At 44.2% G+C, this 13,088-nt stretch overlaps 1 protein-coding gene across 1 annotated transcript in view; it reads right to left on the bottom strand.

The window, feature by feature from the left end:
* The window catches only part of LOC311233251 (mitochondrial import receptor subunit TOM40B), a 29,761-nt gene extending 17,226 nt beyond the window's left edge, over positions 1-12,535 (bottom strand). Inside the window, exons 1-3 of the mRNA XM_084320188.1 lie at positions 12,405-12,535; positions 5,805-6,009; positions 4,725-4,792 (exon numbers count right to left, since the gene is read on the bottom strand). Of these exons, the coding sequence (XP_084176314.1) occupies positions 4,725-4,792; positions 5,805-5,994 (258 nt within the window). The 5' untranslated portion in view covers positions 5,995-6,009; positions 12,405-12,535. The remainder of the gene's footprint in view (positions 1-4,724; positions 4,793-5,804; positions 6,010-12,404) is intronic.
* Positions 12,536-13,088: the final 553 nt, after the last annotated feature.

Raw genomic sequence — 13,088 nt, 5'->3', positions numbered from 1 at the left:
ATAACGTGTTGGTTCTTTGATAATAATTTCCCATCTAATCCACCCTTTCCCAGTGGGGAGGTTCCAGACCTGAGGTATTATTCCTACCATATAATTAAAGCCTGATAGAGGTATTATACCTGGTACTGACCCAGACGTGGGCGATGAGTCGAATACATTAAAGTATATTATTCCTGGTGCTAACACAGAGGTGTGTGTAGAATATACGGGTACATAAGGTATTGAGTTACAATTGAGCAGTAGTAGGATTTCATTCCGTTGGACCACTCCTATTAAGCTTTTGTATTCAACCGTACCAATTAACATAAAAACATTAGATGGGATTCTGTGTGCGTGTCCATTACTGTGCACAGTGTTAACTATTTTGGTGTGGGTAACGCTACTATAATTAACCCCTTCCTACTCCACCTTTCCCTTTTTATTGTAAGGTTTCTAGTGTCACTGAGGGAGGGTACTGCTTGCGGGGGGAACCAAGTTATTTATTTACAATTCAGTCACTAGGTGTGGGAGGGTTAAAGGAGTAATTGGGGAAGGTGAGAGCGTGTTGGGGAGTACTGCTGACCGCCCTGCTGCAGGGGAGGAAGACCAGAGTACCAGACCAGGTTGGTAAATCCCGGGCCCCTTCCACTCACACTGCCAGCCTCCAGTTGAAGCTCCAGACTCAAAGACGGAGGTGCAGTCAGACCGAGCTCTACTGTGTCTCGCTACCCAGTGATTGTGCCCACCTGTTCCCACGAAGCAGGGATAATCCACCCTGCTACATATGTGAGAATGCTATTCATCGACTACAGCACAGCATTCAATACCATAGTCCCCTCCAAACTCATAGCCAAGCTCAGGGACCTGGGCTTGAACTATGACCTCTGCCAGTGGGTCTTGGACTTCCTGACGGGCAGACCCCAGGTGGTGAGAGCAGGCAACTGCACCTCCTCATCCATCACCCTCAACATAGGGGCCCCACAGGGCTGTGTTCTGAGTCCCCTCCTCTACTCCCTGTACACACATGACTGTGTGGCCAAGCGGAGCAACAACACAATCATCAAATTTGCTGACGACACAGTAGTGGTGGGCCTGATCTCTGCAAACGACGAGAGGGCCTACCTGGAAGAGGTCAAGGTCCTGGCGGGATGGTGCCAGGAGAACAGACTCTCCCTGAACGTCAGCAAAACAAAGGAGATGATTGTGGACTTTAGGAGGTCGGGGGTCAAGGACTACAGCCCCCTCAGCATCGACGGGGCACCGGTTGAGAGAGTGAACAGTTTCAAGTACCTCGGAGCCCACATATCCGAGGACTTGACATGGACCACACACATTGACAGTGTTGTGAAGAAGGCACGACAACGCCTCTACTTCCTCAGGTGCCTAAGGAAGTTCCAAGTCAGTCAGAAGATCCTTAAGAACTTCTACTCATGTACAATAGAGAGCATCCTGACTGGCAACATCACCTCCTGGTTTGGGAATAGCACTGCACAAGACCGAAGCAGACTACAAAGAGTGACACGTTCAGCGGAACGCACAATTGGAGGGGGGCTTCCCACCCTCCAGAACATTTACAACAAGCGGTGCAGGGGCAAGGCTAAGAGAATCATCAAGGACTCCAGCCACCCGAACAACTGCCTCTTTGAACTGCTGCGGTCAGGCAAGCGATACCGGAGTCTCAAGGCGAGCACAGAAAGACTCAGAAGAAGCTTCTATCCCCAGGCCATCAGGCTGCTCAACAAACAATAAACACTATGCAACAACCATCAAATGCACACATCACACACATCCACACGCACACACTCACTTTAAACAAACAACACACTGCAGCACCCACTCTCCACACTTTAGATCACCTAAACACACTTTATATTTATTGGTAAAGGATTTGCAGTACAACTCGTACACCTTACTGTAAATTGTACCTAAATTGTACCTCATCCCATTTCTGCTTTGCACTATATAGTATTTAGGGGTGCACCGATGTATCGGTCGGGTATCGGTATCGGCCGATAAGTGCCTTGTTGACTGCAATCGGCCTATCGGCCGATAAGCTCAAATGTGCCGATGGCAGTAGCCGATAAGTTCAGTCGCGTCCTGCACAACGGCGCCGCCCCCAGTCCCCCACACACACACACAAGCTACTGCATCAAAGTTACTACTAAATATTCAACATTCTCTTTTGAGACTCCGCTTCAGACTCTTATCATTTGGCACTAAAAGCTAAACATTGTCACCGATATGGCTGTCCGCAACATGTCATTAATTGTGTACGCGAGGTGGTCGCTCAGTGACGACGCTAACATGAGCTAGGTTAGCTAGCATGAGCTACCGGGAGATGGAAGACTAACGTTACTGGTGAAAATGTGATTTACGTTGGAATACTCCTTTGCCAACTTGCTGTACTTTGCTTGCAGGTCTGCAGCCATTATTGCTGGATTATGAATAGCCCCAACTTTAGCCAAGGTAACGTTATGGCTAAACCTTTAACGTTAGTTAACGCTAGCTTTCGGTTAGCTGTTCAATGCTATTAATAACACAACCAAGCGAACCCCTCACAGCTCCCCGTCAACACCCCTCTCTCGGGAAGATGGCATTTAAGAAAGTATCTGCTGTTAAAATGACACAAACATTCATTTGTGGCATTAACGTTATATAGTTAGTGTTACACGTTCAATAACATCAGCATATTATTTACCCGAACATAGCAAATAAGCAAGGCATTACTCCGTTCATAGCTCAGTTCCATTCCGTTGCTCATTCCGTACCCAACTACCCATTCTGCAATCTGTTAATAAAGTTTTCAATCAGACAAATGTATAGAAAGGCTTTGTTTTATTATAACATTTGTTGCAGTAAAATCATTATGTCTCGTTTGGTCATCCTGTGGAGCGCTGGTCGGCGGGCAGCTAACGTATTAGCTACGGCGGTAAGTAGGGATGTCCCGATCCGATCACGTGATCGGAATCGGCGTCGATCACGTGCTTTTCAGAGGATCGGGGATCGGGAAAAAATAATAATAAAAATCGGCAGTCAAAAAAAGAAAAATTTTATTCAACAAACATGACCATGTCCACGTCTTAAACTCATACGGAGGCCTTAGTTTTGGTTTTAAATTACATATAATATATCATCATTAATGTATTTATTGTCACACAGAGCAGAATAATTGTCCACAACAAACACATTCCCCTTTAATTTTCACCGTTGCAACAAACACCCCTTTAATTTAGACGCTACACGCTACACGCTCGACCACATCACAACAACAGTACAACACGTCGCTCCCGAAACACGGTTAATATCCACTGACTTGAGCAGCTAGACTTAATGTCAGAGGTTTGGAACTAAGCATTTTAAAATAGAAAGTCAAGCCAGTTGCAATGTTTGCAAGGAGGACAGGCTGGAGGCGAAGTTTTCAGACTAACTTTTCACCTGGAGGATAACGTTACGTGACTGAGGATTATCGTCGGCGTTTCAGACCAGAATGGACCATTACGTAAGTCGAACACTGAATGTATACTAATGTGCAAACATATATTGAAACTTTGAATATTTCTCATATGAAGCAGAAGCACATTTCTCAGGGTGAATGTAATAACAAAAGCCTCCGCTCTCGCGCCCCGGACTATTATAATAGGCAACAGATGGGCTTGTCTCGCTCTGCCAGTTTCTGACAAAAATGCGTCAAAATTGATTACTAATGTGAAAGATCGGATCGGAAACGATCGGATCGATAGATATTTAAAATCACATGATCGGGATCGGATCGGAAGCAAAAAAAGGCGATCGGGACATCCCTAGCGGTAAGCTTGTTGTGGTTCTCGCAAGCAGATCAATGGCGGCATGCCCGGAAGTAGAAAATGAATAAACGCTTGCCGATTGGTGGTAAGAACAGCAGGAGGTGGGTGCTAGCGGTGTGACGTAATTGGCCGAATCGACTGTCAATCAAAATGGTTCTATTGCATTGGTTGAGAGCTCTGGTTGAGAGAATAGTATCCATCTGCAGGCCGCCAGACCATACTGGGAGAGGGATAGTGCTACATGGCATGGTGGAATTAATACCATAAACATATTTCTTGATGTTTCCTTTTTTTAAGTAAGTAAAGAGGCCTACAAATACAAACATACACATACAAATATACAGTAGTTTAAAAAAATAAAAAATACAAAAAAATATAAAGAAATATATAAAAAAAAAAATTACAAATACTTTTTTTTTGCCACAAATATTGGTATCGGTATCGGCCGATTGTGTTAGTTGAACAATCGGTATCGGTATCGGTGGCCAATTTTTATATCGGTGCATCCCTAATAGTATTGTATATTAGTATATTGCATAGTATATTGTATATTGTATGGTAACTCAGTTACTTCTAGTCTGCATCGAACATTGTACATATGTCTATACTGAACACTGTGACCTCTATTTTTACTTCTTTTTACATGCTACTTTATTTTATTTCATACTTATCTTGTCTAGCACAGTCTCTGGAGCGTAACAGTAAGAAGCATTTTGTATAAAAGTATTCTGTACTTCTGTATGACAACTATTAAAGAAACTTCAAACTTGAACTTGAAACTTAAATAACACATCAAAGCAGGCATAAAATGCTGATTAACAGGTTTGTTGTGTGTTGCTGTTATGGCCCGTACCAATGGGCTTTCTATCACCCTGGCTTGTATTACAGGCACATCTAAGATAAGATAAGATAAGATGAAGAAAGTCAGAAGACCAAGCTCACCTTGAAGAAGCTACTGAGTGTTTTGTTGACAATCATCTTGACTCCTTCAATCTGCTGAGGGAACACATCTGAGGAAGGAAAGGAAAGGAAGGAAGGATGGATGAAAGGAACAGAGCCGTTCCTAGACTCTTGGGGGCCCTCGGCAACAAAAATTATTTGGGGGCCCTTCCATTTGACCATAGATCAGATCTCCACACTGGAGGAGCTCAGCTGTTTTGACATTTTGCCGTTGGGTTGATTGGCTGACTGACCTCCCCCTATGACCAATTAAAGGCACAATGAGTAGCATTTTACTAAAAATGTTTAGACTCATACAAACATGATCCCTGTCAATCATCACTTCTGACTCACTAGAAGTGTGTGTGGTGTCTTTATGAGCCACTAGAGGTGTGTGTGTTGTCTTTATGAGCCACTAGAAGTGTGTGTGGTGTCTTTATGAGCCACTAGAAGTGTGTGTGGTGTCTTTATGACCACTAGAAGTGTGTGTGGTGTCTTTATGCCCCCTAGAAGTGTGTGGTGGTATCTTTATGAACCACTAGAAGTTTGTGGTGTTGTCTTTATGAACCACTAGAAGTGTGTGTGGTGTCTTTATGAGGCACTAGAAGTGTGTGGTGTCTTTATGAGCCACTAGAAGTGTGTGGTGTCTTTATGAGCCACTAGAAGTGTGTGGTGTTGTCTTTATGAGCCACTAGAAGTGTGTGGTGGTGTCTTTATGAGCCACTAGAAGTGTGTGGTGGTGTCTTTATGACAGACAGGAAGACAGACAGACAGGAAGACAGGCAGGCAGACAGACAGACAGACAGACAGACAGACAGACAGACAGACAGGAAGACAGACAGGCAGGCAGGCAGACAGACAGACAGACAGACAGACAGGCAGACAGACAGGCAGGCAGGCAGACAGACAGAGACAGACAGGCAGACAGACAGACAGACAGACAGACAGACAGACAGGCAGACAGGCAGACAGACAGACAGACAGACAGACAGACAGACAGACAGACAGACAGACAGACAGACAGGCAGACAGGCAGACAGGCAGACAGGCAGACAGGCAGGCAGGCATGCAGGCAGGCAGTACCCTTGCAGCTCTTGTGCAGGCAGTGGAAGCTCCCTGGGTTGGCCAGTCGTCCGTCCCTCCTCTCCCAGCGCTGTGGCAGCTCCCAATAGGCGGGCTGGGTGTCCCAGCGGGAGGGGGGCGGAGGCTCGCTGGAGAAGGGCCAGTTCTGCTGGGCGGAGCCACCAGGGGACAGGGCCAGGACGCTGCCCATGAGGCGCCACGCCGCCTGGGAGGAGAAACGATTGTCTATCAGTTGACAACACAAAGCCTGTGTGTCATTTATTGAGCAGAAACACCAGCGTGATTCACATTTTAGCAAGAATCGCCGAGTTAAAGCTACTCTGTGAAAGTGAAACTTAACCCTTTCACTGCCGCACTACCAAACGGTTAACCCTTTCACTGCGACAATACACAGAACAGAAGGTTAAGCTACTCTGTGCTGCGACTCTGCTGCACTGAGACATATAAAATAGATCTGCTCTCCGCACAGCGATGTTCACTATATAATATAATATTATCTGACTAAGTATTGATAACACGCTTAGTATTTTACAAATTAGATGAATGTGGGAACTGATATGCGAAAATCTACAAAATTAATTTCTTAAAAATGTATAAACTTATAAAATCATGGTTTACAAAACATTTAAGCGCACACAAGCCTGTCTTTCTTAAGCTGTATATTTAATTACTGATACTTGTTAAAATATTAGTAATGTTAAGGAAATATATACATTTTGAGATAAATTACGGTCGCCCCAAATGACTTTTTTTAAGGCTGTGTCCTATTAATTCAACTTAAAAAACACCAAAATCTCTTAATTTTTTTTTTTTTTGCATAAATGCATGTGTACAATAAATCAAATAAACATACATTGGTGGGTGGGGGTGGTGGGCATGTAATGTACTTGGTAGAGCCTGAACACAGAGTAACACAGACGTATACTGTGGCAAAACCTACTGAGTAGATTACATTAAATACTCTTGCCTACTTTTACATACAGACCTCTACACACATCTCTACACACACTTCTACACACACCTCTACACACATCTCTACACACACCTCTACACACACTTCTACACACCTCTACACACACTTCTACACACACCTCTACACACACTTCTACACACACCTCTACACACACCTCTACACAGTTCTACACACACCTCTACACAGTTCTACACACACCTCTACACACACCTCTACACACACCTCTACACACACCTCTACACACACCTCTACACACACCTCTACACACACACCTCTACACACACCTCTACACACACCTCTACACACACCTCTACACACACTTCTACACACACCTCTACACACACCTCTACACACACCTCTACACACCTCTACACACACCTCTACACACACTTCTACACACACCTCTACACACACCTCTACACACACCTCTACACACACCTCTACACACCTCTACACACACCTCTACACACACCTCTACACACACCTCTACACACACCTCTACACACCTCTACACACATCTCTACACACATCTCTACACACACCTCTACACACACTTCTACACACACCTCTACACATCTCTACACACACCTCTACACACACTTCTACACACACCTCTACACACCTCTACACACATCTCTACACACATCTCTACACACCTCTACACACATCTCTACACACACCTCTACACACACCTCTACACACATCTCTACACACACCTCTACACACACCTCTACACACACCTCTACACACATCTCTACACACATCTCTACACACATCTCTACACACATCTCTACACACATCTCTACACACATCTCTACACACACCTCTACACACATCTCTACACACATCTCTACACACATCTCTACACACATCTCTACACACATCTCTACACACACCTCTACACACATCTCTACACACATCTCTACACACATCTCTACACACACCTCTACACACATCTCTACACACATCTCTACACACCTCTACACACCTCTACATACACTTCTACACACACTTCTACACACAGCTCTACACACACCTCTACACACACCTCTACACACATCTCTACACACACACCTCTTGGTGTCCTTGTTTCATACCTGCAAACATAGTTTTGACCACCAGGGGGCCTCCCGTATTTCCCATGATGCTGGACTCATCTCTCAGACCGGCTGATGGACCGAGCCCCGGTGTGACTCAGTAAGTTACTAAGCACTGGGGCTCGTTCCAAGTAGGGCCGTCAAAACGTACACAAATTACATTTGATTATTCCTTCTAAAAAAGGTTTGAACGTAGGATGGAGAGACTGAGGAGACCGGAGTCAGAGGACCGCAGCCTCCGGGGGGGGGGGGGGTGTAGGGATGGAGGAGGTCAGCTAGGTACCGGGGGACAAGGGAGTTTGAAGGGATTTGTAGGTGATGAGGAGGATCTTAAAGTCGATGCGGGACTTGACTGGAAGCCAGTGGAGGTGGATGAGGGTGGGGGAGTGATGTGGTGCCAGGGCTTGGTGCGGGTGAGAACCCTAGCAGCTGAATTTTTTACATATTGCAGCCTGTTCAGGGCATTAATTATAAACTTATAAAAAAAAATATTTTCGGTTCATTATACAACAACTGTGATGGGCCGCCACAGTCTAGGTAATTAATGGGAAACACTGCCTATCATTATGCATGGTGATGGGAGTGTCCTTTCTGTGGACTGCTTTATTGCCAGGTGACCTTGCCATTATGAGGAAATCAGTGAATTCTATGTTTTTACTTTCAAATTCTATGGTGTAATGACGCATGTCATGTGCAGCAAGGCAACAATTCTAGATATTCAAGCAAAAACATGACGTGTAGCATTATGGATGGTCTGAGATGACACTGGTCTGGGACATTTGGGACACTTTGGAATACTGTAGAAGTTGTAGTGAGTTCTTCATGCAAGGAATCCCTAAAATGTCAGTGAGTAATTGAGGGAGTTCAATGATGCAAACTAACCAAAACCCATCAAAGCACAAGCAAGAGACTATAGTATTCAACTCTAGGAAAGGTCTGGGAAAGGTTTAGTTGAAGCCATAGGTGCCAGCAGCCTTCGACACTGTCAATCACACCATTCTGATTGACAAGCTAAAAGCAATTGGTTTTGATAGTCTATCAGTGAGCTGGATGCAATCCTACCTGGAGGGGAGAGAACAGATGGTGGAGGTAAACGGTACCCTATCCCCCCCTCCCCACCTCACAGTGAGCTGTGGTGTTCCACAAGGAAGCATAATAGGACCGCTACTGTTCCTAATTTATGCAAATAACATGTCGTCAGCTTGCGACTGCAACTTGTTCCTGTTTGCGGATGACTCAGCCCTGCTGGTCTCTGACAAGAACAAGTTACAGGTTGAAAAAACCCTCAGCTCGGAACTAGGCAAAATATGCATATGGCTCGCTGATAACAAACTATCATTACACATGGGCAAAACAGAGTCCATTCTCTTCGGTTAAAATAACAAACTCAGCAAGACAAACGGCTTCTCAGTTACAGTGGGTGACAATATTGTCACAAAGAAAGAAGAAATGACCTACCTGGGTTCCATCCTAGAGGCAAATCTTTCCTGTGACAAAATGGCATCCAATGTAATAAAAAAAAAGGCAACCAACAAACTCGATTCTTGTACCGGATCTCCTCTCTGGTAAACAAGAATACCCTGAAGACTCTGGCAGGAGCACTCATTCAAGGGTACTACAACTATGCTTGCACCTCATGGTACCAAAGCACCTCAAAGGCGCTAAAAACAAAATTACAAACATCTCAAAACAAACTGGTCAGACTACTGCTTGACCTTACTCCTAGAACCCACCTCACCCCTGCCCACTTTGACAACCTAGGATGGCTTAGAGTAGACGACAGAGTACAGCAACTTGCAATGGGCCTGGTCTACAAGATACACTACACGACCAAGGTACCCATGTTTGTACATGTCAAAATACTTCCCAAAGGTCAGTGAATACCACGACCACAACACCAGAGGGAGCTCCACAAATCATGTTAAACCCAGATTCGGCTCAAACAAGGGACTAAACACGTTTCGCAATTATGCCACATCAATGTGGAACGCCCTACCCAAAGCTGTAAAGGAATGTGAATCACTACCCACTTTCAAAACCACTCTCAAAGAACACCTACGGGAGACTGCAATTCGAAACTGGCCACTGTAAATGTCCTAACCCAACCCCCTCCAATGTACAGTAAATGACAAAGTATGGTTTTGTCAATATTCCAATGTACAGTTTTGCTTGTACAGTTGTACAGTGTCCCCCACCCACCCACCCCTCATACCCAACCCCTACCCACCTACCCAACCTCCTCCAATGTACAGTTTCTACGTCAAATGTACTCTCTTCTCTGGACTCTTTTTGTATCACAAACAGTACTGTTGTGAAGGATCAGATTAAACCGAATATATATATTTATTTATGGATATATATTTAATAGTATTTGTATATCGTTTGATATCCCTTGTATATTCCTTGTACATATACACTGAATATCCCTTTGGTCTACTAACAGCCCATAATAGTTTCATTCTCTCATTGGACAAGAACTTGGCGCCAGCAGCCAAGCCCCTTGGTTCAAGTTCAATCGTGCCGACGAACATGTCGTTACTAGCCCCGGTTCCGCGTAGGAATACGTCTGCCGAAATACGAATGGTACTATTTGTTCACAGCGCATATATATATGGCGCAAGTAAAGTAGAACTGCCCTTAGCCCTTAGTTCTTTACCCTCCAACCTAGTGGCAAGACGTTAAGCCTCACCCACGATACACGTGTGGTGCAGTATGGTCAACTTGGCCTCAGAATGGCATTGAGACATCGTGTGGATTAATAGTTGAATTGTCATAGTTTGGCACTATACCGTCGAGTGGGACGTATTTCTATTAAGTTAATAATAGTCTATTATGTATGGTGCATCGTTCGGTTAGAGTTATAAAGTGAGCAGTACCCCCATCGTTTCCTCGCGTTATCTAGAGTCTTAACCAGGCTGGCCAGACCACGTGTGGTGCTTTCATCCGAGGAGTTCTGGGCCAGGACGAGTGGACCTGCACATTGGATTACCTTACCCGGACGACGGCGAGCCCTACACGGCTTGGATTATCTACTTGCTTTGGGTGCTTTGATTATGCCATGGATAACAGCCAACACTGGTAAGTGTTGGAACTACCCCTGAGAGGAGTCCAGGTGAGACGGCGCTCTAACCCGAGTGAGGTCGCCTCACGTCTCTTCGTTGTGGACCGGCAGCTACCGTCTACAAGAGGGCCCAACTGTATTCATCTGTGGACCAAGGTTCTGTGGGCACCGTGTTCAGCACTCTGAATTCTCCCAAGAAATCGTTGGCCAGATGGGATATCGCCAGCGGCTCTCCTAAACCCCCCCCCCCCTACTGACTTACAACCAGCGGGACCCCCTTTAGTGTATCCAGCTATAATCATTAAGTACCATCGCTATAGTTCCCTAAAGAACCAGGTTGTATACTTGCTTCCTGCGTAACCAGAGATTGGACATTCAATGTTGATTTGCCTACGAATACTCATTTGCCTTACAAGTGCATTCAAATCATAAATGTCATTACGTGAACGTTGTATATACCCTTTGCTATATATTAAAGATTCTACGGATACATTTGTGTGGACTTGGTTTCATCAGGTGGGAAAGTGTTCATCATATCTATATCATGTACTGTGTGGCCAGTAGTTAAAGTACATAAAGCGGTAGTGGTTTAATGATACCATACTTATCAATACAGTCAGGGAATTGTACCCCTCAGTTACAAGTACTGTATTTGCAAATCTGGTATGTCATAAATGTATAGATGTAGCAGTAGGCTACTGTCTATCTGTATGTCATGTATGTCATATATGTTATGATGAATTGAAAATGGGGGACCCTGATGTAAACAAGACGAAAGTCTTTCTCTGGTCTGCATCCCCTTAACAATTGTATGTATTGAGCTGTACTGTACCCATTCTGCAATCTGTTAATAAAGTTTTCAATCAACCAATCAAGCTGCTGCATCCCAAGGGTTCACATACTTGAACAAATATTTCATGTTTAATCATTGTATTTAGTAAACAATCCAAATATATTCAAACTGTGTTTTCCTTCAATCGTGACATGCTGTTTATCAGAAAATGTATCTTAGATGAAGATATAATAAAGAATGTGTGAAATATTTGAAAAACTGACTATTCCAAGGGGGCCAACATACCAGATATGCTTACTGTAATACTCTCCTATACTAGGCTACACCTGTACTCTTAGGGAATTAATGACCATTGTTGCACTCCATTGTTGGACCTTGGGGGGGGTTCACACTCCAAGACAGGTATCATTCATACAACAAAATCTAAACATCTACCATTATTCTCAACTCGAGTTATCTGACCATTTAGATCGATTTAGCTACAGACACCTGTCTGTCTCTGCTGTCAGTAGATTGCAAACTAATAAAACTAGCTGTTCTGAGCCGGTGCGTAGCAGCAACTGTTAGCTAGCATGACCTTAACAGCTGAGAGACGTAGAGGAAGGAACCTCTTCGCGTCTCTATCATAAAACAGTTCATCTCATGCGTTCCTGTCATCGTTGTTTTTAATACTCACTTGCCGATGAGATGTAAAGAAGACGTCAAGGTCCCAAACGAGACGGACACTCGCTCGTCAGTGACATATATAACCAGAGGAGGTGTTTTGTAGAATGATCCTATGATCGGTGAGGAGAGCGAGAGGATGATGTTGGTGGGAGGAGGCGGCTCCTGGTCCAGATGTAATCCTTCTTCTCTGGGGTTTATTAATGGCAGCTTGCATCTATAGTGTTGCACACTACTGCCACCTTCAGAAGATACTCGATCACTGCATCGCCACAGTTTCAAATGAGATTCGATTCGATTCGATTAAAATTTATTGTTTGTCATCATACAGCACAAGTGCAATACAACAAAAATAAGTGTGGCATTGGTTGATTGATTTAATTGATTGATTGAACACTTTATTAACAGATTGCAGAATGGGTACAACCCCCCCCAACCCCCCCTACCCAACCCCACCCAACCTCCTCCAATGTACAGTTTTTACGTCAAATGTATATACTCTCTTTTCTGGACTCTTTTTGTATCACAAACAGTACTGTATTTGCAAATCTGGTATGTCATAAATGTATAGATGTAGCAGTACTGTCTATCTGTATGTCATGTATGTCATATATGTCCTGATGAATTGAAAATGGGGGACCCTGATGTAAACAAGACAAAAGTCTTTCTCTGGTCTGCATCCCCTTAACAATTGTGT

The sequence above is a fragment of the Notolepis coatsorum genome, assembly GCF_963971535.1.
Source record: "Notolepis coatsorum genome assembly, chromosome: 8".
Classification (NCBI taxonomy): Eukaryota; Metazoa; Chordata; class Actinopteri; order Aulopiformes; family Paralepididae; genus Notolepis; species Notolepis coatsorum.
This window is presented reverse-complemented; position numbering and strand designations above follow the sequence as displayed.